At 39.2% G+C, this 24,297-nt stretch overlaps 1 protein-coding gene across 2 annotated transcripts in view; it reads left to right on the top strand.

Annotated features, from left to right (window-relative positions):
• Positions 1-24,297, top strand: part of DNAH8 (dynein axonemal heavy chain 8) — a 328,991-nt gene that overhangs the window by 122,120 nt on the left and 182,574 nt on the right. For both annotated transcript variants that reach the window (XM_055571493.1, XM_055571494.1), the window contains exons 34-42: positions 81-234; positions 1,838-2,001; positions 3,113-3,215; positions 4,434-4,538; positions 4,898-5,059; positions 8,738-8,962; positions 13,174-13,346; positions 15,124-15,302; positions 20,978-21,165. In XM_055571493.1, coding sequence (XP_055427468.1) covers positions 81-234; positions 1,838-2,001; positions 3,113-3,215; positions 4,434-4,538; positions 4,898-5,059; positions 8,738-8,962; positions 13,174-13,346; positions 15,124-15,302; positions 20,978-21,165 — 1,453 coding nt within the window. The remainder of the gene's footprint in view (positions 1-80; positions 235-1,837; positions 2,002-3,112; positions 3,216-4,433; positions 4,539-4,897; positions 5,060-8,737; positions 8,963-13,173; positions 13,347-15,123; positions 15,303-20,977; positions 21,166-24,297) is intronic.

The following is a 24,297-nucleotide window of genomic DNA, read 5'->3' as shown; positions in this document are numbered from 1 at the left end:
TCCTGTAAATTACTTTGTTAAAGCCTACTATTGTCTGAATCTTCCTTAAAATGTAATATTTTTCCATTCTTACTTTTTAGATATAATGCTCCATTTAAAAAAAATATTCAGAATTGGGTGTATAAATTGTCTACTTCCTCAGATATAATTGAAGAGTGGCTAGTAGTCCAGAACCTTTGGGTTTATCTTGAGGCTGTCTTTGTAGGTGGCGACATAGCCAAACAGCTACCACAGGTAAATACGACTTTTGTAACTGCTGATAGAATAGTTGGTGTATGTTGTCTGTATGTCTCTGTAGAAATCTTCAGAAAGACATATGGTCATGTCTTGATGATTTGCACCAGGGGTTTGCAAACTGTGGCCAGCTCACCTATTTTTGTAAATATAGCTTTATTGGAATACAGCCATGTCTCCATTCATTTATGTCCTGTCTGTGACTGCTTTAGCATTACAATGGCACAGTTGAGTAGTTGTAACAGAAACCATATGGCCTTACAAAGCCTAAAATGTTTGCTCTCTTGCCATCAACAAAAAAGTTGCAAACTGCTGACCTTTGCTTTACATTAATAGAGAGAAGAAACTCATAGTATTTTATAGATATATATTATAAACATAATATTTTCAAATCTGTTGTCTGAGGAGGTGAGGTACATTCAAACATGATACTACTAAATTATAGAAGTTCATCTCTTCTAAGAGTTAGACTTATTCCTCTAAGTTAAAATAATCTGTAATCTGTAAACACAAATTAACTACTAGTAAGTTAGCTAATAGTAGATTAGAAACACGAGGCAAGGAAACTTAGCCTTAGAAACCTGTAACAAATTATTTAAAACAGCTTTATTGAGACCTTTTAAATTAATACCAATACATTACCAATAACTTTATTCTATAGAGGTAATTTTCCTTTTGTAAAATTAGTCTTATTCTTTTGAATTTCCATATCTATGGCATCTCTACGGGGCTTCCCTGGTGGCTCAGATGGTAAAGAATCCACCTGCAATGCAGGAGAACCAGATTCGATCCCTGGGTTGGGAAGATCCCCTAGAGAAGGGAATGGCTCCCCACTCTAGTATTCTTGCCTGGAGAATTCCATGGGCAGAGGAGCATGGCAGGCTACAGTCCATGGGGTCGCAAATCTTTGTAGATTAAAAATCAAGGACAAAAGCATTTTGAAAGTAGCTGGTTTCCCTTTGTAACACATTTTTAAAACAGAAATCTTGTCTTTTTTTAATCAGAAAGTTATATTTTTTTCAAAAATGCACTTAAAACTTTTGATAGAGGCAAAATTATGCCAATTTCTAAAGGCATATTTGCAATCGAATGCAAGCTTCATATCATTCATAGTAAATAGTAAATTTTCATTTGCAAAAATGTAAATGAAGCTTTGTTTCGGATTTTTACTGTTTTCTCCTTTTCTTTTTCCTGGGGCACTATTAAGCTTTAATTATTCCAAAGATACTGAGATCAAATTATTTTCATGCTTCTTCAGTTTGCTCATCAAACCAAAACACCTGGGGTGCTGAAAGACTAGATTTGCGATTTAAGTTGATATCACTGAAAATTAATCATGCAGCACTTTGAAAAATGTATTAAATGTAAGGAAATGAATTAGTCATAAACCCTATTGTGATAGGACAGCATTCCAATAAGCAGTTTTATGGCTTTGGTTTCTGTTGTTCAGAGTTAATTCAGATGAAAAAAAAATGCTCCTTTAAATTATGTAGCCTAAGATTAATAGGGTGACTTGAGGAACTATAGGAGATGCCAGAGTGAAGACTTTGCTTCATTCAGTCATCCACATGCCAACTTTTACTGACTACGGGTTTGTCTTTAGGAAGCAAAACGTTTTCAGAATATTGACAAGTCATGGATAAAGATAATGCAGCGAGCTCACGAGAATCCCAATGTGATTAGTTGCTGTGTTGGAGATGAAACCATGGGGCAGCTTTTACCTCATTTACACGAACAATTAGAAGTATGTCAGAAGTCACTTACAGGGTAAGAGTTTAATTTTTTCATTGCCTAACATTTTATATGTGATGGTGTTTTATCCAAAATTAATAGATTTGACTGCATTTCTGGTTTGGTAGTGACGGTTGAAGTGGTGTTAGGAATTTAACATTTCACATACATTTAATTTCTTTGCAAAATAAGACACCTTCAAGTTAGGGTGGGTGAATTAAGGCATTGTGTAAGTTTTGTAGGGCAGCTGTGACAAATTACCACAAACGGGCTGGTTTAAGATGACAGGAACTTATTTCTCACAGTTCTGGAGACCGTAAGTCTAAAGTCAAGGTAGCAGCCCCTTCTGAAGGCTCTAGGGGGAATTTTCCCTTGCCTCGCCCAGGTTCTGGTGGCTCTGGGACTACCCTTGGCTTGTGGCTACGTAACTCCAGTCTCTGTCTTTATATGTCCTTCTCCTCTTCTTCTTGTGTGTCTCTTGTGAGGATACTTGTCATTGGACTTAGGGCTCATCCAGATAATCCAAGATGAGCTCCTCTCGAGATATTTAACTTCAGTACATTTGCAAAGGCCTCTTTTCCAAATGAGACTGTATTCACAGATTCCAGGAAATAGGATGTGGACATGTCTTTTGGGGGCTACCAATCAACACACTGCAGGTGTGGAGTGGAGAGGTGCACTCAGAGAGCAATTAGCCAAACAAATTCACAGATAATTTTCTTCAAAGGCAGTTCTTTCTCAATTTCTTTTGAAATAGGGCAAAAATATACCCCGGTCTGTCCAAATTTTTGCCTTTATCCTGACTAGTTACCCCTGCCCCCTGCTTTCACTCTCAAAATATCCTGGTTTGAAGATAAATTATATGTTCACCTGGCATTTAAGCTTGAGGTTCACAGTACTCTTAGAAGGGTTGCAGGAGGGCTCTTGATGAGAAAGAATACTATAGACGATGCCTTGCTCTGAATCACACTTTCTTATTTCCACTTATTTTCCCAAATGCCATCTATGGTGGAGCAGGGCTTTTCAAATGGGAAATGGCTATAAGTGTTTGCTACTATTTTATCGATATTAGTGATTGTGTCTTGGCTAAAAACCCCAAAATTAGTAATTCAGAAAAAATTATTTGGTAATGTGACTTTATTTAAAGGTATTTGGAGAAGAAGCGATTACTATTTCCAAGATTCTTCTTTGTGTCTGATCCAGTTCTCCTGGAAATTCTTGGACAAGCCAGTGATTCCCATACCATCCAGGTGTGTCATCTAAATGTCTGTTACCTAAATCCTTTTTTTCCATAGCCTGTGTAATAAAAAATAAAAATGAAGTTAACATCTTAAAAGTACAGTCAGGAAAGAAGAGTGTTAAAAATGACATTGGTTATAAAATGCCTCATTTTCTTTGGATTTGGAGCCCATCAGCTGGAGGCAAGAGCCATCAATTATGCAACTCACCAGTTGGATGCTCTTAGCCAGTTACTTAATTTTCCTGTGTCTCAGTTTTCTTGTCTGTAAAATCAGAATATTAATCATTTCCACCTCATAGGCTTGTCATAAGAATTAAGCAAGATAATGCATCAAAAAGTACCTGACATAAAGTATGTGCTCACTAAATGTAACTCATTGTTATGAGTATTTAAATCTAAATATTCTTAGATCAGATAGGGATTGTGGTTTAAATGTGTCCCTTTTTTCCTGTCTAGAATGCTTCTCAAATGCTTTTAGCCATTTTGAAGGGCAGTAATTCCAGGGGAAAGAGAAAAACTACAGAGAACTGAGAGTGGAGGCACTGAAACCCCATCCCAGGACCATTTCTGGTTTGGGAAGCTGGGAAACAGCTAATAATACCTCCCTTGTTGGTTTCCAGGGAGTTGTGGGGATGAGAAAGGACAGGAAGGAAGGAGAAGCTGTGTAAGGCAGACACAGAGCCAAGAGAGAAGGACTGACCTGTCCCTGGGAGGGAAGGGGACAGGGACAGTGTGGTTCAGTCTCCACTGGGAGGAAGATGCCAGTTACTGGTTCAATCTCCATAATGTAAGAGGAGGGGCATCTGTAGGTCTTGGAGGAAACATTGTATATGGCTGGATTTTAAAAAGTAGGCTTCCAAGTCAGTCAAGGGTCAAAAAAGAGGTTGTTGGTTGTTTTTTTTTTTTTTTTTGAGACAGTGAAGTAAATTCTTAATCCTTTTTCAAACATTAAAAAAAAATAACAAAGCTTTTAAGAAATGTCTCAATGGCTTTTGTGTTTGCATGCATGCTCAGTTGACCCGTTGTGTCTGACTCTTTGCGATCCCATGGACTGTAGCCCGCCAGACTTCTCTGTCCATGGAATTATCCAGGCGAGAATACTGGAGTAGGTTGCCATTTCCTCCCCCAGGGGAATCTTCCCGACCCAGGGACTGAACCCATGTCTCCTGCAGCTTTTGTGTTTAACCTCATGTATGATGTGTTTGCTCTGTCTTGTGCTCTCTTATAGCCACATCTCCCTGCAGTGTCTGACAACATAAATGAGGTGACCTTTCATGCAAAAGACTACGATCGTATCATGGCTGTCATATCAAGAGAAGGAGAAAAAATCATTGTAATTTAACTTGATTAAAATTTTGTTAGGGTTTCTTTAAAATGTAGAATGCAGTTCTCTTATGAGAGAAAGGGAGGGAGTTGGGTCAGGTTCTAGTTCTGTAGTCCTTCCTGGCTTTGTTACAGACTAGTTTAGATAACTCATTTAATTTCTCTGGGATTCATTTTATCACCTATACAATGAAAGTTTTAGACCAAATGAGCTTTGTACTTCTTGCTACATTATTAATTAATTTTACTCATGTTTTAAGTATTTTGTGTGAAATTGTTTGCTTTGTCTTGAGGTACTGTGATTTAGGACATTTGTAAAAATATAAAATTACTATCTATTTTTAACCTATTTGTAATATACTGTTTCAGTTGGATAGTCCTGTTATGGCCAAAGGTCCCGTGGAGATTTGGCTTCTGGACCTATTAAAAATGCAGATGTCGTCACTGCATAATATAATTCGATCCGCATTCTATCAAATCAGTGATTCAGGATTTCAACTGTTACCTTTCCTCAATCACTTTCCGGCACAGGTGAGACTACACAACATTCAAAGAGCAGAAATAAGGGGTCAGGTATTCAGGAGACAGTCAGCCAGACGGTGCGGAGCTGTTCTGTGTGTCTTAGTTGCTCAGTCATGTTCAACTCTTTGTGACCCCCTGGACTGTAGCTCGCCAAGCTCCTCTGTCCATGGAATTCTCCAGGCAGGAATACTGGAGTGGGTTGCCATTCCCTTCTCCAAGGAAGCCGTTCTAGCTTTGAACAAGCTAGAGAGGCCCACCCTCATGCTTGTCCTCTCCTCCACCACTCTAGTCCAACCCACCCCGTCCCCCAGAAGAGGGTTTGCACTGCTCCCATTGTTGAGGATCTTCACGGAGACTAAAGCACTAATGAGAAATTTCATCTTGTACAAAAGACACCTGCCTATGTATAAAAACACCTATCTCTATCCATACGTAGATAAATATAGACACAGATACAAATATGGACATATATAAAAGGAGTCACCATATCTTTTCCTGAAATGAAATCCATCTTGCCTTTTGTTTATTTTCCCTTCAAGTAGTTAAAAATTGGCATAATCTGGTGAAGTTCTTCTCATGAGCTAAGTTTTTAGAGAGAAGACATTGAAGAGGCTGGAGCAGGTGTTTTCGTGAAAAGCCCTCCTGCCCTTTGACTCTTAGAAGTGTGGTGTCATGTGCCAGGTGTTATTAAAACTGGATATGGCAAATGAAGACGTAACAGTTTCATTACATTTTCAGCCAAGGTAAATGAAGAGTGATGATTTGTGATCTTGGTCAGAGACAGTGAGGGATCAATTCAGTTCAGTTTTGAATTGCTCGGTTGTGAGTTGCTCAGTCGCTCAGTCGTGTCCAACTCTTTGTGACCCCATGAAGCACAGCACGCCAGGCCTTCCTGTCCATCACCAACTCCAAGAGTCCACCCAAACCCATGTCCATTGAATCAGTGATGCCATCCAACCATCTCATCCTCTGTTGTCCCCTTCTCCTCCTGCCCCCAATCTTTCCCAGCATCAGGGTCTTTTCAAGTGAGTCAGCTCTTTGCATCAGGTGGCCAAAGTATTGGAGTTTTAGGTTCAACATCAATCCTTCCAATGAACACCCAGGACTGATCTCCTTTAGGATGGACTGGTTGGATCTCCTTGTAGTCCAAGGGACTCTCAAGAGTCTTCTCCATCACCACAATTCAAAAGCATCAATTCTTCGTCACTCAGCTTTCTTCACAGTCCAACTCTCACATCCATACATGACCACAGGAAAAACCATAGCCTTGACTAGACAGACCTTTGTCGACAAAGTAATGTCTCTGCTTTTTAACATGCTGTCTAGGTTGGTCATAACTTTCCTTCCAAGGAGTAAGTGTCTTTTAATTTCATGGCTAGAAGGCAAGAAAAATATAGGCGGGTTTAGCAAAATCCAGCTGCTCTTCCCATCCCAAACCCCAAATCCTGAATTACTGCACACACAGTGGAGACAGCTGAAATGTTAGGAAATTATTCAAATGACACAAGTACAAATACAGAGTCAATCTTCACTGAAGAGAATGCGTTAATATTGTTTTTGTGTTGTATAATATTCTTGGAAAGCTTTGATATTCTTATTAGCATTATTACCTTTGTGACAAAGCTTTATAAAATCCTGTATTTGATAAGCTGAGGAAAATTGCTCCTTAGGCTAAATCAACATAGTTTCCCTCCTGCAGGAAAGCATGATTACAATTAGAAGGAGATATAGCATTACAGTTGGAAAAGCTGAAAAGCAAATCTAAAGCAGTGGTGAAGTTGGACAGGATATAATAGGAAAATTGACCAACTTTTAGGACTTTTGTATAATGTGTGTATGTATTTTTAGATAAAAGATTTTTAGATAAAAATCATAACATTGTAGTAGGCAAATTTCAGTTGTATGGAAAAATTGCTTTAAAGAGTAATGAATATATATATTCATTTTCTGTATTTTCATTCAATATATACTTATTTAATATATTCATTAAATATGTATATTACTCTCTTTAAATTGTATTTTAGAAGCAGTTTTCCAGAATCAATTTTTCTGTTACTGTGTTAATTTTTTATCTGAAATTGTTTAAAATTTCACCTCTTTTTTCTCAAATGCATTTTGAAGATTTTGAACACAATGGATCCTTTTTGGAAAAATTTGGAAACATTTGAAGAATATAAAAGTGAAAAGAAAATTTTCCCGTATTTCCACCACCTGGAAATGATGACAGTATTTTAGTGTGTTCCTTTTCAGTATTTTTTAATGTGCTCATCATAGACACCAAATAATATTGATGAGAATTTTGTTTTTTATTTTTATTTCATTTTTTATTGTAATGAAACATCCTCCAGTTTTCACCATGAAGTCCCCTGCCTTCTTAAACCTAGTGAGAAACATAATTTATAGTCAGTTTTTAAAATGTACCACTATGTAGTGATTTTGCAGGGTTTGTAAGTCTCTTTGGTCTTTACATCAGACAGCCTTGCACTGCCATTTCTGCCTTGTTTCCCTCTGCTTTGTGCAAAGAGAATCTGCTTGCTATCCGGAGCTTCCTGATAGCAACTATTTCCTTTCCATCCCAGGGCTTCGTTTATCTTCACCTGCAGACCCAAGATTGGCCACTGCTCTAGCAGGAAAATTATTGATGTTCCAGAGGAAGCAAGGATAAGGAGAGGGTTTTTTTTTTTTTTAGTTTATTTTTTTTAATTGGAGGCTAATTACTTTACAATATTGTATTGGTTTTGCCATACATCAACATGAATCTGCCACAGGTGTACACATGTTCTCCATCCTGAACCCCCCTCTCACCTCCCTCCCCATACCATCCATCTGGGTCATCCCAGTGTGCCAGCCCCAAGCATCCTGTATCATGAATTCCTGCTTTACCTACATTGAACGCCATGCCTGTAGAATCCATATGCCACTTGCACACTTTCCTTCCTCTACCAGATGTGGAATTCCTCTTTGGTTCAAATGATCTTGGATCTGTTGCCTGACTCTGGGGAAGAACAGAGGCTCCCAAAGGGACGGTTGTTGCAGACGAGGGGGTGAGGGGAGGGCAAGTTCTGACCACTTTTATTTCCTTTCCTGGGGCGGAAATCGTAGGTAAGGTGACCATCAACTCACAGTTTTCCTATGCCTTCTTCAGGAGACAAAGGACAAGCTTCCCCCATCTGGCTTTTTGTCTCTATCTCTGTCTCTTGTAGATCTATATATAGAAAGAGAAGTAGATATACATAAAAGATAAGGATATTAGAATGAGATTAAGGAAAGAGATAGGCAGCATATCCTTTTTAGAAGATGCAAACAAACCTTTGGAAAACTCTGCTGAAGAAAAATACACAATAATCTATTATTTCCATTTATTTTTTTGAGAAAGGAAAGTCATTGTATGAAGGTATATGGGTCTCAAGCCCTCTATAGAAAAATTCCCCAAGCATCTTCCATTAATGCATATATAATTGCATAAATTGTAGCAGTTGTTTAAATTATTATCCATCCACATTGAAATAAATAATCAATTGTTTGAACTTTCAGTGATTTTCCCCTTTGAGAGTGAAGAAATGCATGCCCCTTTTTTAGTTTAAAATCAATAAGACTGTCCACCTCAGTGTGAATAAGTGACCACTAGATTTTATTGCAGGTGTGCTTTAAATATTTGGTAAACTTATTTGTCTGCTGGATTTCTAGGTTGGGCTTCTGGGAATTCAGATGTTGTGGACACATGATTCAGAAGAGGCTTTAAATAATGCAAAAGATGACAGGAAAATTATGCAAGTGACAAACCAGAAATTTTTGGATATTTTAAATACTCTCATTAGTCAGACAACACATGACCTGAGCAAGTTTGACAGAGTGAAATTTGAAACTCTAATTACCATCCATGTGCATCAGAGAGATATTTTTGATGACTTGGTAAAGTATTTTTTTTCTTAATTTAAAGTAATCTAGTGTATTAATTAAAAGTTAGTGCTTCTAATAATTAACAGTTAAGTATTATACATACTTACTAGCTTATATGAATCTTCCATCTGTTTGGTCCTTTCTCACAACCAGCTTTGCCTATACAATGTCTACAAATATATACTGATATATTTGGTAGTTTTAACAGTCATGTATGTGTATTCAGGTTTGGCATTCTGAAAGTCTGGAATCAACTGATGTAATTTGAACTGTTTCTTTAAGCCAATAACCAGGGATATGATATAATTTAGGTGGGCTTGGTTGTGAGTTATGGCAATGTTAGTTCATGACTTGGCCTCTGCACTCAGAGGGCAAGAAGAATCTGAAGAAAGAGGCATGCCACTCCAGATTGGTAGTTAGCAATATTAGTGAGGAAATTTATTGAATACTTAATGAGGCTTGGGCAGCCTCTAGAGGGCTAAATCTCTGCATTTGTCTGCCAGAATTTTTAAAATAATTTTATTGAAATATAGTTGATTTACAGTGTTGTGTTAGTTTCTGCTGTACGGCAAAGTGAATGAGTTATACATATCCATATTCCCCCCCTTTTTTAGATTCTTACCCCATATAGGTCATTACAGTGTATTGAGTAGAGTTTCCTGTGCTATTCAGTAGGTCTTTATTAGTTACCTATTTTGTATATAATAGTGTATATATGTCAATCCTAATCTCCCAATTTATCCCTCCCCACTTACCCCTGGTAGGTTTGTTTTCTATATCTGTAACTCTATTTCATTGTCTGGCAGAACCTTATAAGTTTGTATAGAGGCCTTAACTACCTCCTATACTATCCAGATGGTCTCAACAGCATGTTCCTCTCTCAAGGGTGCATCCATGAAAATAGTTCCCACTATGGGAACAGTAGGCAGAACGCCCATTCCAGGGACAGAGAAGGGGGTGAGGGTCCATCCAGCTCATGGGCCCACCTGCAGCCATGTCTTCTAGATTAGCTCCTCCAACAGATGAGCCAGTTGTGAAAAAAGTGTAGATTGAGTAGAACCAAGTTTCAGGGAACTCCTATGGCTGTTCAGTTGATAGTGTCCGACAAGTCTTCATGGGCTTGATCTGGGCAAGGTTCTGCAGAGTGGGAGTAGGAGGGATACTTGAATTCCCTTTGGAAACAGGACCCTAACAAGTGGTCTTGAGCAATAGTTGTCTATTATGGGATAGGAGGCCCAGGTAGTTTTGATATTCCATCATTTTGATTAGCTTCGTTTTTGACTACCATTAAAATTCTGAACATGCTGCTCTACTTTATTTCTTAAATTTTTATTTATTCATTTTTTGGCTGAGCTGGGTCTTTGTTGGGGTACGTGGGCTCTTCATTGCTGCGAGCGGGCTTTCTCTAGTTGTGACAAGTGAGGACTACTCTCTGGTTGAGGTGCACTGGCTTCTCATTGTGGTGACTTCTCTTGTGCAGGGCATGGGCTCTAGGCTCATGGGCTTCAGTTGTTGTGGCTCTAAGGCTTAGTTGCCCCACAGCATGTGGGATCTTAGTTCCCAGACCAGGGCTTGAACCCGTGTCCCCTGCATTGGCAGGCAGATTCTTAACCACTGGACCACCAGGGAAGTCCCTGACTTGATCTATCTTTAAGGTATCTTTTTCCTTCATCAGAGACCCACAGTTCATGCAACTTGGGGCCCATTTTTTAGAGACTATGATTCCCAGGCTATCTGTTTCCACCTTGTATCAAAAGTTCTGATCAGATAAGTTGTATTTACTGAAGATTGAAGGGCATGGAGTCCATTTTATTCCCCTGTAATCTAGATCCTTCTTTCTCAAAGTATGTATGACAACCCGTTGCTCTGGCCTCACCTAGGAGCTTGTTTGAAAAGCAGAATCTTCAGCCTCCCCACCATACCCCTCTGCAGACCTACTGAATCATCCTCTGTATTTCAGTACAACTTCCAGGTGATTCATAAGCATATTAAAGCTCAAGAAACACTGCTCTAGAATTTCTCTGGTTCATGCTAATCATCAAAAAGCCACATACGTAGACCGTATTGCTTTGGCCTTCTACAGATTTGCTTAATTGCCATTACCATTATACTTTGGTTTTCCTTGAAACCCACTTCAAGAAGCAGTCATATGGAATCCATTACTATACCTGCTATGAATGTAATTGAGAATATTTGTACATGTCTCACTGTCTCTTAAAGTTGAGGTCTCATGGAAGAACCTTCTTTTTAAAATAAAAATGCTGAGCATAGCTATACTTTCCTTACAGAATGGGTTTTTTTTTTAAAAGAAACTATACACATAGTTAAAACTATGAAGCTGTTTTTCTTTTTATCTCAACTGCTAGTGAACTCATGCTCAGTTTGCATTCCAAGTAAAATAGTATCTTGTAACCTGCATATATGCATTTTATTTCTCCATGTATAATGCTTAGAACATAATGTATTTTGATATACAGTAACAACTCAATAAATATCTGCTATTCTTCTTTATACTTTCCTTCTCAACCCCCTCTTTATTTTTAAAAGTGTACTTATTTTTTTTTCTTTTCTTTTTTTTAAATTTTATTTTATTTTTAAACTTTACATAATTGTATTAGTTTTGCCAAATATCAAAATGAATCCGCCACAGGTATACATGTGTTCCCCATCCTGAACCCTCCTCCCTCCTCCCTCCCCATTCCATCCCTCTGGGTTGTCCCAGTGCTTTTGGCTGTGCTGGTTCTTTGTTGCTATGTGCAGGCTTTCTCTAGTTGCGGCGAATGCTGCTCTCTAGCTGTGGTACATGGGCTTCTCATTGTGGTGGCTTCTCTTGTTGCAGAGGATGGACTCTAGGGCATGCAGGCTCAGACTTGGGGCGCATGGGTTTAGTTGCCTCATGGCATGTAGGATCTTAGTTCCTGGACCAGGGATCGAACTTGTGTCCCCTGCATTGGCAGGCAGATTCTTAACTACTTGACAACCAGGCAAGCCCTGGTCTACCCCCTCTTTACCATCTAATAGGACTGTTGCAAGCAGCTCGCTGACTACATCTCCATGGCTGAGGGTCCTGTGCTAGAGAACAGAGTCCCTGGGGGTGGCACTGGACTGTTACCTGAAAGTAGTCCTTTTAAGGTGGTGAATACAAACTATTCTTTATAAGGGAAGATAGAATTCTTAACTGGAGCAGGGAGCCATATCATAGACAATGAAACAATAGCAAAAAGTAAATAGCATGAAGACTTAATGAGATGGAGAACTGAGCATTGTGTAGTTGCCGGAGTCTATTTTTCAGTGTCAGCTGAATGACCTGGAATTGGGCCCCTGGCTGGAGAAGCAGTGAAAGGGACCACTTGCCACTTCTTATATTGATTCCCCTGAGTGGGCAGGACTGGGGTTTCTCCAGGTTTGCTGATGGAAAGTCATGAAGCACTGTAGAACGTGTTGTGGTGGGATGTTGTTCCTAAACGTGCTCACCAGGTTTCTGTCTCTTGCATCCATGGTGGTGGGAGCCTCTTGGCCTCCCATGGGTATAAGCCTCTTGGCCCATGGGTGTAAGCTGATGGCTGGGCAGGTTGATTGGTTTGGCCACAGTGCTGGTGCAAGAAGGCGTGTGTGCATACAGGGCCATGCCGCTCCCATTGCCGCGAAGACAGTGCCCAACCCCTTTCCTCTGCCCTGTGAAGCCTCAGCTCTCACTCTTTCTCCGGAGTCCTGGATGCCTGAGCAGTACTGAACTTCCTTCAGTTTCTTGAACACACCAGCCACATCTTCTGGGTCTTTGTCTAGAATATTTTGCCTTCTCATGCCTCTATCCCCCTTCTGTTTTATTTCCTTAGCTAATTCCTACTGTTTTTGCAGGGTTTAGTTTAGATGTTTCTTTCTCTGAGTATCTCCCTCAGACCTAGACTAGGGGAGGTCTTCTTGCTACATAATTTCATGACCTTGGGTTTCTTTTGCTACTTTATTGCATTTACTTGTTTATCTGATTTGTCTTTTGCCCTGTTTTGTCATCTTCAGAAGGCAGGAACTGTGTCTGTCTTTGTTTACCCAGCACAGCACTCCAAGGAAAGACTCATTAAATATTCATTCCAAGGAAAGACTCAGTAAATATATATTCAATGACAAGAATCAACTAATGAATGAGTGAATAAAAATTGCCTATATGCTACGTTTTATGCTATTGCAATTCAGTATGTAATCTCTTTGTATTTCATGTTTTTAAGGTAAAAATGCATATCAGATCTGTTACTGATTTTGAATGGCTAAAACAGAGTAGATTTTACTTTAAGGAAGATTTGGATCAAACAGTGGTGTCTATTACAGATGTTGACTTTATTTACCAGAATGAATTTCTGGGATGCACTGATCGTCTTGTTATCACCCCGTTAACAGATCGGTAGGAAACTCATTTTTGTTATTCCATTCTTGTAATTAAATCATGTACTTACAATTGTCTTAAATTTGCATTTGAAATGTTAACAAAAGCATATTGCTGTCGTGTCAGCTCTGGGCTAGCTCATCAAAGTTTAACAATGAAATAACTGTCATTATTTCAAAGTACATGTAGGTTAAATTTTTATGAAATAGAAAAAAGTAAAACAATAAAAGGATGCTTGAATGTTGACTATGAGAAGTTTAGTAATGAAGTTGAAAAAAAAATGGAAAGAAAAAAGAAGTTGAATAATGAAGTTGAGATTACAGGATGGACAAATGTCTCTAGAGCCTTAAAAAGAGTCATTAGAATGGCAAAGGAGGAAGGTTCACCTTGGAAATGGTGTCTCCTGGTTTTTCATATGTGGAAGTTTAGTCCTGAAGTGATGTTTCTTGGCCAGGTCTGAGTGAATAATCAGTTAATGGCACATCCCCTCGCCATTCTTTCTAGTATATGACACTAGACAAGTCCCGGGTCTTTGCCATTCTTACATGTCCTGCAAATACCTGGTTCTATATGCCATGTGTAGGAGACAGTAAATGTTTGTAGAATCGACTTAAACTGGGTCATAGAACAGCTAATTCTGCTGTTATTTTTAAATAGAGCTGACTCCAGGTAAAATTATGATACAGCAAAATTATGTCTTCAGCCTCTTCTAGACTCATCCGACCTCCCTTTATATGTCCGGTTCCATCACAGTTTAAATTTTTCAGGCTGTTTTCCCTTTGATTGATGTTTATGTATAAAGCTTCATGTCTCATGAAGCTTTACTAAGTTTGCTTAGATCTGAAACAAATGTAACTGAAGCTGCATTATGGATACCAGGGGGTTCATTACATTGTTCTGTACATGTGTCTAAGTGAGTGAAACACTTCACAGTAACGTGGTTTCCTGGTTTCCCTGCAGTGGTGTGCTGGCGGAGCTGGCTTGTACTAGCCTGCAAGAGCCAACGTCATGCTCCTCTTCCCAGTTTTGTGCTATCACATTGCCAGCGTTGCCACTGGCCATGATGGACGTATTTATGCCACAGAAATCAGCAGATGTAAAAAATTAGATTTGGAATTTCCTGGTGGTCCAGTAGTAGGGCTCAGCACTTCCACTGCAGAGGACACAGGTTCTATCCTTGCTTGGGGAACTAAGATCCTGCATGCCATGTGGCGAGGCCAAAAAACAGAAATCAGCTTTATTATTTTTTTTTTCCCAGAGAGCTCATTGTTAAACATCTGCCAGCACACCACTGCTTACTTGGTTCTCTGACTTCAGATTTCTCCTGACCACAATGCAAGGAAGGCCTGCAGGTTTTACATCAGGGTTGCATGCCTTTGCAAACCCTGTATTACTTCTAATGAATACCAGCTACTCCAGCCTTGTTTGGTTGCCCATCTCTTATGAGAAAGCATTAGTAGCTGAGTCATGTCCGACTCTTTGTCATCCAATGGACTGTAGCCTGCTAGGCTCCTCTGCCCAAGGCATTTTCCAGGCAAGAATACTAGAGTGGGTTGTCGTTCCCCTCTCCAGGGGATCTTCCTGACCCAGGGATCGAACCTGCATCTCTTATGACTCTGGCATTGACAGGCCGGTTCTTTACCACTAGCACCACCTGGGAAGCCCCTCTCTTATGGGGTCGGCTCAGACTCTAAAACAAACGGTCTCATTCCAATCACATGGGACTTCTGCTTGTGCTTCACTGTAACACGTGTTAGCTCACATCCACAATGCTTTGTCTGCTTCACGTTTGCAGGTGCTACATCACTTTGGCACAGGCTTTGGGAATGAACATGGGAGGGGCTCCAGCAGGACCTGCAGGCACTGGCAAAACCGAAACTACGAAAGACATGGGAAGATGTCTGGGGAAATACGTGGTCGTGTTTAATTGCTCAGATCAAATGGATTTCAGAGGGCTAGGAAGGATTTTTAAAGGCAAGTGTCAAACACTGTTGTGTTATTTTTGGTGGATTTATTTTTATTGCATTTAAATAGTATTTTCTGATAGAAGTCTAAAGTGGTAGTGTCCCACATAAGCAAAATTAATGTAGATTGATGCATATGATATTGCCATTTTTATGGGCCAAAAATGGCTGGGTATCATCAATTAAATATCGTTCAATACTACTTCTGGCATTACAGTCCATGCGTTGAATGTGTATTAGATTATGAAAACAGAATCAATTTAATACTGCCTGAAACAATGGTGGAGGAGATAAGATCAGGATAGCAAACCGACGACACATGTGGCTTCCTTTATTGCATTAAATCCCACTGAAATAAAGATTTTTATTATTTATTTGTTTTTGGCTGCACCGTGAAGCTTATGGGATTTTAGTTCCCTGACCAGTGATCAAACCCAGGCCCTTGGCAGTAAGAGCACAGAATCCTAACCACTGGACCACCAGGGAATTACTGAAATATTTTTTTAAAAGGATGGTAACACTGGAACACAAGAAGGGAGAGGGGTACTGGCAGATGGGAAATACTGAGAAAATCTGGAAAGATAGATAGATGGCAGATGGTTTCAGATGGACAAAGAAAAAAGATTAGGGAGCATTTCAGTCTTAGAACTCAGGCCTTGTTGGTCTTCTCTGGTGGTCTCATGCAGACCCAAACTTTTGTTGTTATTCAGTCGCTAAGTCATGTCTGACTGTTTGCAACCCCATGGACTGCAGCACCCCAGGCTCCCCTGTCCTTCACTATCTCGCAGAGTTTGCTCAAACTCATGTCCATTGAGTCAGTGATGCTATCTAACCATCTCATCCTCTGTTGCTCCCTTCTCCTCCTGTCCTCAATCTTTCCCAGCATCAGGGTCTTTTCCAAAGAGTCTGCTCTCCATATCAGGTGGCCAAAGTATTGGAGCTCCAGCTTCAGCATCAATCCTTCCAATGAATATTCAGGGTTGATTTCCTTTAGAATTGACTGGTTTGCTCTCCTTGTAGTCCAAGGGACTCTCAGGAGTCTTCTCCAGCATGACAATTTGAAAGCATCAATTCTCTATCATTCAGCCTTCTTTATGGTCCAACTCACATCTGTACATGACTACTGGAAAAACCATAGCTTTGACTATATGAACTTTTGTCAGCAAAATGATGTCTCTGCTTTTTAATACGTTGTCTAGGTTTGTCATGGTTTTCCTTCCAAGAAGCAAGTGTCTTTTAATTTCATGGCTGCAGTCACCATCTGCAGTGATTTTGGAGCCCAAGAAAATAAAGTCTGTCACTGTTTCCATTGTTTCCCCATCTATTTGCCATGAAGTGATGGGATGGGATGCCATGATGTTAGTTTTTTGAATGTTGAGTTTTAAGTCAGCTTTTTCACTCTCCTCTTTCACCCTCATCAAGAGGCTCTTTAGTTCCTTTTCACTTTCTACCAGTAGAGTGGTATCATCTGCACATCTAGGGTCATTGATATTTCTCCCAGCAATAAACATTAAATGCTATCTAAATGATCAAATTTACATCTTATCTTGGACTTCCCCTTAAAACTCTGAATTCACATAATACAACTGATACCTGCTCCTTTGCACTGCCCCTTAAATATCCAGAGTCACTGAATCCCAAACCAAACTTCCGATCCCCCCTCCCCATCTCGACTTCTTCTTCAGCCTTCCTTGACACACTAAATACCCACTCTATTCTTCCAGATACTTAAATAGAAATCTTTGACTTATCCTTTTCACCTCTCTTTCTCTCATGCTCACATCCAACTGTCAGCAAACACTATTAGTTCTACTTTCAGAACGCATCCAGCACCAGCCACCTTTTATTATCCTGCTGCTGTCATCCTGGTTCAAGCCAATCATTATCTCTCGCCTATGCTGCTCCAATAAGCCTCCTAATTGGTCTCCCTGAGTTTACCCCTGTGCTCTCCATTCTAATCTCAAATCTAGAGCCTTCTAATTGTAAGTCAGGTCACGACACTCTTCTACTGAAAGCCGGACCCTGGCTTCGCTCACAATAAGAGCCGAAATCCTTACGTTGGTCCTCGTATTGTTTTGTACAGTCACACCTGCCCCTTCCCGGTGGCGTCGCTCTGCCCTTCTCATCTCGTCTCCTGACACTGTCCCCTCACTGTCCCTGCTGCAGCCACGCTGACCTTTGTGATGTTTCTCAAACATCCTGAAGCACACTCCCTCCAGCTTATGCCTGCTGATCTTTAGATTCTTTCCTCAGACGTCCATCCACATAGCTCACTTGATAAAGGACACCCACGGCAAACATTGTGGTACTGAAAATTTGAAAGCGTTCTCTGAGACAAGGTATAAGATGAGGATTTCCATTGCTATTCCTTCCACTCACCGCTGTGTTCTGCATCCTACCCAGTGCATTAAGGAATAACAACAGGGACAGCAAAAGCACAAAGGCTGGAAAGAAAGAAACACAAAAGGTCGTCATTTACAAGTGACATTGTAAACAATGAAATCAACAAAGCTATAGAAAGTAGAATTTAGCAAGTTTACTTGAATATGAAATAAACACAAATTTTATTTTAATTATCCCTAACAAAAGTTAGAAAATGAATATTTCAGAAGGATATCACTTAGGAAGTGCTAGTGGTAAAGAACCCCAGTGCCAATGTAGGAGACATGCGAGACTAGGCTTGATCCCTGGGTCAGGAAGATCCCCTGGAGGAGGGCATGGTAACCCATTCCAGTATTCTTGCCTGGAGAATCCCATGGACAAAGGAGTCTGGTGGGCTACAGTCTGTAGGGTCACAAAGAGTTGGACATGACTAAAGCGACTTGATAAACAGACAAATGGAACATAGTAGAGAATGCAGAAATAGGCCAGGAACACTGACATGTGGAAGAGGTGGTATTGAAAATCAGTGATGAAGAGATAGAATTTGCAGTGTCATTCTGGTACCCTGGATGATTAATATTTAACAAGGGAAATTGGATGCCTGCATATATAAAAATTAAATCCCTACAACATGCATAGAAATAATTTTGGGGGATTAAGTGCTTAACTATGATAGGCAAAACCTGTATGACCTTTAGAAGGTAACAAAGGCACATATCTGTTCTCAGAGTAGAAAGGGACTTTTTATACAAAAACCACAAACTATAAAGAAAGGATGAATACATTTAAGCAGGGTAGGAGGATATCCCTGTAACAGATACCATGGGATTGCTCATCCAGCTCTTATCTTTAGTTACTTGCCTGTTCAAAATATATATATTGAACAACTCAGACTTGAACTGTGCAGTTCTACTTATACACAGATTTTTTAAACTAAATACATACTCCAGTACTATATGACCTCAGGCTGGTTGAACCCCTATATGTGGAACTGTGGATGTGAGAGGGCTGACTGCAAAGTTATATATGGATTTTCGACTTTGTGGAGGGTCCAAGCCCCTAACCCCTGTGTTGTTCAAGGGTCAATTGTGTGTGTGTGTGAATGTGTGTGTGTGTGTATAATTTTACAGTCTTTTGTGATATGTCTCTTTTTGAGAAGTTAAATAGACTTCTCAAAGACTGGGAGAAGATATTTTAGCATGTATAGCTGACAAAAGATTAATATCTAACATTAAGAAAGATTTTCTTTAGACTTCCCTGTTGGTCCAGTGGTTAAGACTCCACACTTACACTGCAGCAGGCAGGGGTTCTACCCCTGGTTGGGAAACTAAGATCTCCACATGTGTGTGGCATGGCCAAAAAAAAAAAAAAAGAGTTTCTTCAAATCATTAAGAAATACAAAACAATACTGTTCTCACTGTTGTTAATTGGTAAGAATGAAAAGTCTAACAAACCACTGTTGGTAAGGGTGTGTAGAAACTGTAAATCTTAGTACTTCTGTGTGTATAAGTTGGTAGAATTGCTTCAGAGAACAGTAAATAAATCAGTTTATTTGATGATACATTGTATATATTTACAGTGCACAGATACAGTATTTTATAGATACAATATATAGAAAAATAAATAGATACACACAAATTTTGAACAAGCCAAACAAGCCAAACGTTATGCATGCCTGTAAATAACTGCACACGAGCAGGCATGCATAAGAACCGTTGACATCAAATTCAGAGTAGAAGTTACCTCTGGAGAAGGAGGGAGTGTGGATCCAAGAAAGATCTACATGGACTTGAATTGTAGTTCCAGTTATTATTTTTTAGGATGAAATCTGAAGCAAAATTGTTAAGATTTGGTAGGTGGGTACGTGGATATTCACTGTATTGTTCATTGTAATTGCCTGTCCTTAAAAAAAAATAATTTAAACCCAAAGAATCACTTAATGAAAGAGAATGTTCTGTGGACCACTCCTGGCTTAATGGTTGACGATGGCTGAGAAGAGCAGACTAGAGCACCAGGTAAATCCTAGAATGCCAAAAGTAAAGCAGAAAGCAGAGAAAGAGAAAAGAAACTGGCTGTCTCCAGCATTTCTCCCCCATGTAAATGCTCTGAAGGTGGAGTCCTGACAAAGATTATCGCCAGGTGGGGGTTGTGCCAGAGAGGCAAGCACTGCACCAGGTCAGTCCCCAAGCCCCAGACCCAAGTGGATAAGCTCTCCTGCCTCTCTCATGCCTTCCCCACAATCGCCAGAGGCAACCATACACAATGCAAACAGGAATTTGCATTTGGAATGAGAAGAAAATGCCAAAGTAACTCAAATTAATAGCTTCAGAGAGATTCAAGAATTTGTCACATATAACCAATTAAAGAAAAAAAATAGGCTGCTATGAAAAGAATAACAATTGGAATAATCAGGAATTGAAAAAAACAAAACCTGAGTTTTTTTTTTTTTTTTTTTTTTGAGTTGGAATATCTAGCCAAGAGAGCATATTGCAGAAAGAAATGGAAAGTTTGACAGAAAAAATTCATGGTCATAGGAATAGATATGTAAATTCCAATATCCATAAAATGGAAATTCCCAAAGGAGAGAGAAGAAAAAGTGGGGGTAGGTGGGTGGAAGCAATAATGAAAGAAGAGCGTTTTGTGGGGACTCTAACCCCTCTCAGTGTCTACGCTGAGAGCTTTGTACTTTCCTTCTCTTTAATAAATCCTATTCGCTTGCTTAAAAAAAAGAGAGAGAGAAGAGTGTTTCGTGCAGTTAAAAATAATAAAGATTTTTCATCCTTTGAGATTAGACAGGAGCAGTGTTCCTGATATCCAGGTCTTCCTTTGTGCTGGGTTTCATAAGGAATAAATAAACATCTTTTGACCATTCTTTGTCTCACTCAGCTTCCAGGCATTTCTCTCAGTGCAACAAGAAAGGGACAGAGTGATCTGACCCAGATAGGGCATCCCTTATTTTGTTAATTTCCCGAAACATTATAGCTCCCTCACCTCCATCCCCACTGGGGGTGGCACATCCAGACTGAAGCAATTTTTATCACCCTTCAGCATCCCTGGTGGAATGATGAGTCTGAACTTTCATTTCAGCAGTATACTGTTTTCATTGTTTTGGTGATGATGTACAAATAATTAAACTTCTCTATATCACTGGAATTAAATATGTCTTTATAAACAGCCAGATGTGAAGTTTATATAAATCGTATTTCACTATATAATTGTTTGAGGGTGCTTTGGAGAAATGATTTCTATCAAGAAGGTATATTACAAAGTAAAACTTATCAAACTAACTGTTTTTCACACCAGGTCTTGCACAGTCAGGTTCCTGGGGGTGTTTTGATGAGTTTAACAGAATTGAATTGCCTGTGTTATCAGTGGCAGCCCAACAAATTTACATCGTCTTGACAGCAAGAAAAGAGAGAAAAAAACAGTTTATTTTTTCTGATGGTGATTGTGTTGATCTAAATCCAGAATTTGGAATCTTCTTAACAATGGTGAGAACATAGGTGTTACATATTTTAAAACTTTTTATTGAGTATGGTTGATATATAGTGTATTAGTTTCTGGTGTACAGGAAAGTGACTCCGTTATATATGTGTATATATATATATATATTATATTCTTTTCTATTATAGGTTATTATAAGGTTTTGAATACAGTTCCCTGTGATATATATCGGAGAAGGCAATGGCACCCCACTCCAGTACTCTTGCCTGGAAAATCCCATGGGTGGAGGAGCCTGGTGGGCTGCGGTCCATGGGGTCTCGAAGAGTCGGACACGACTAAGCGACTTCACTTTCACTTTTCACTTTCATGCATTGGAGAAGGAAATGGCAACCCACTCCAGTGTTACTAGGATCTTGTTGTTTATCTATTGTATATATAGTACTTTGTATCTGCTAATCCCAAATTCCTAATTTGCTCCTCCACCCACTCTCCCCTTTGGTAATTCTAAATTTGTTTTCTTTGTCATTTGTATCATAGTTTAGATTCTGCCTTTGAGTGATATCCTATGATATTTGTCTTTGTCTGATTTACTTCACTTAGTATGATGATGTCTAGGTCCATCATGTTGCTGCAAATGGCGTTATTTCATTCTTTTCACCCCCTTGATCGAGTGTATTCCTAAGTATGTCATACTTTTTGATGTGATTTTAAAAGAGATTGAAAAACATAGGTTTTAAATGCAATTTATTGGTTTAATTGTTATAGACTTAAATAAAAGTAGGCATATATGAGTGGGTAAATGACCATCCAGGGATCGTCCCTGTTTAAATGATTTTTTTTTTTCTAGTAGGAAAAATAGACTAGACAGAAGATAAAATAGTGATTTGTTCATGATAAAATTAGTCACTGTTTACTGAGCACTCATTTTGGGAAAAGGTAATGGGCCTTTTATATATTGTATCAGACAGGGAAGCTACAATAACAGTGCCCAAATTCTAGTGGCTTACCACCTCAAACCCAGTCCAGTGGCTAAGACTCTGTGCTCCCACTGCAAGGGGTGTGCAGGTTTGATCCCTGGTTGGGGAAACTAAGATCCCACATGCCGTGAAGCACAGCTGGGAAAGAAAATATCCACCATGCAAAATACTACAGGACTATATCTCCCTGACCCTTAAAGTTAGGTGTGGCCATGTAAATTGCTCCACCTAACACCTTAACACACCAGGGAAGCCTGGCGTGCTGCAGTCCATGGGGTTGCAAAGGGTCAGACACGACTGATGGACTGAACTGACTGAACTGAACACCTCAAAGATTTATTATTTTCATACCACACGTCCGCTTGGGTGTATGGTGTCGTGGTGGAGAGGGCAGAAGATGCTTTACGTATCCTGTCTCTGGTACTGTCTCAGCTGTGACTGGTAGCTACAGCAAAGGAAAAAGAGAACAAGAAGAATTGTGCTCTTGTTCTTAGGGTTTCCTGTCCAGAAGTGACACTAGTCACAAGCTTTGGCTAAAGCAAACAACCAGTAAAGCAATTAGAGGTAAATAATAATAATTCTGAGGTGATCAGTTATAACTCATGAAACTGAATGAGTTTACTCAGTGTGATAGTATGGCTTAGAAGAATTTAAAAGAAGCAAACAAAAGCCCAGGTCCAGACGGCTTCACAGCTGAATTCTACCAAAAATTTAGAGAAGAGCTAACACCTATCCTACTCAAACTCTTCCAGAAAATTGCAGAGGAAGGTAAACTTCCAAACTCATTCTATGAGGCCACCATCACCCTAATAACAAAAACCTGACAAAGATGCCACAAAAAAAAATAAAACTACAGGCAAATATCACTGATGAACATAGATGCAAAAATCCTTAACAAAATTCTAGCAATCAGAATCTAACAACACATTAAAAAGATCATACACCATGACCAAGTGGGCTTTATCCCAGGGATGCAAGGATTCTTCAATATCCACAAATCAATCAATGTAATACACCACATTAACAAATTGAAAAATAAAAGCCATATGATTATCTCAATAGATACAGAGAAAGCCTTTGACAAAATTCAACATCCATTTATGATAAAAACCCTCCAGAAAGCAGGAATAGAAGGAACATACCTCAACATAATAAAAGCTATATATGACAAACCCACAGCAAACATTATCCTCAATGGTGAAAAATTAAAAGCATTTCCCCTAAAGTCAGGAACAAGACAAGGGTGCCCACTTTCACCACTACTATTCAACACAGTTTTGGAAGTTTTGGCCACAGCAGTCAGAGCAGAAAAAGAAATAAAGGGAATCCAAATTGGAAAAGAAGTAAAACTCTCACTATTTGCAGATGACATGATCCTCTACATAGAAAACCCTAAAGACTCCACCAGAAAATTACTAGAGCTAATCAATGAATATAGTAAAGTTGCAGGATATAAAATCAACACCCAGAAATCCCTTGCATTCCTATACACTAATAATGAGAAAATAGAGAAATTAAGGAAACAATTCCATTCACCATTGCAATGAAAAGAATAAAATACTTAGGAATATATCTACCTAAAGAAACTAAAGGCCTATATATAGAAAACTATAAAACACTGGTGAAAGAAATCAAAGAGGACACTAATAGATGGAGAAATATACCATGTTCATGGATCAGAAGAATCAATATAATGAAAATGAGTATACTACCCAAAGCAATCTATAGATTCAATGCAATCCCTATCAAGCTACCAACGGTATTCTTCACAGAGCTAGAACAAATAATTTCACAATTTGTATGGAAATACAAAAAACCTCAAATAGCCAAAGCAGTCTTGAGAAAGATTGCTTGGAACTGGAGGAATCAACTTGCCTGACTTCAGTCTCTACTGCAAAGCCACAGTCATCAAGACAGTATGGTGCCGGCACAAAGACAGAAATATAGATCAATGGAACAAAATAGAAAGCCCAGAGATAAATCCACGCACATATGGACACCTTATCTTTGACAAAGGAGGCAAGAATATACAATGGAGAAAAGACAATCTCTTTAACAAGTGGTGCTGGGAAAACTGGTCAACCACTTGTAAAAGAATGAAACTAGAACACTTTCTAACACCATACACAAAAATAAACTCAAAATGGATTAAGGATCTAAACATAAGACCAGAAACTATAAAACTCCTAGAGGAGAACATAG

Source organism: Bubalus kerabau, chromosome 3 (assembly GCF_029407905.1).
Source record: "Bubalus kerabau isolate K-KA32 ecotype Philippines breed swamp buffalo chromosome 3, PCC_UOA_SB_1v2, whole genome shotgun sequence".
NCBI lineage: Eukaryota > Metazoa > Chordata > Mammalia > Artiodactyla > Bovidae > Bubalus > Bubalus kerabau.
Note: the sequence above shows the minus strand (reverse complement) of the source record. Positions and strands in the feature narration are given on the sequence as shown.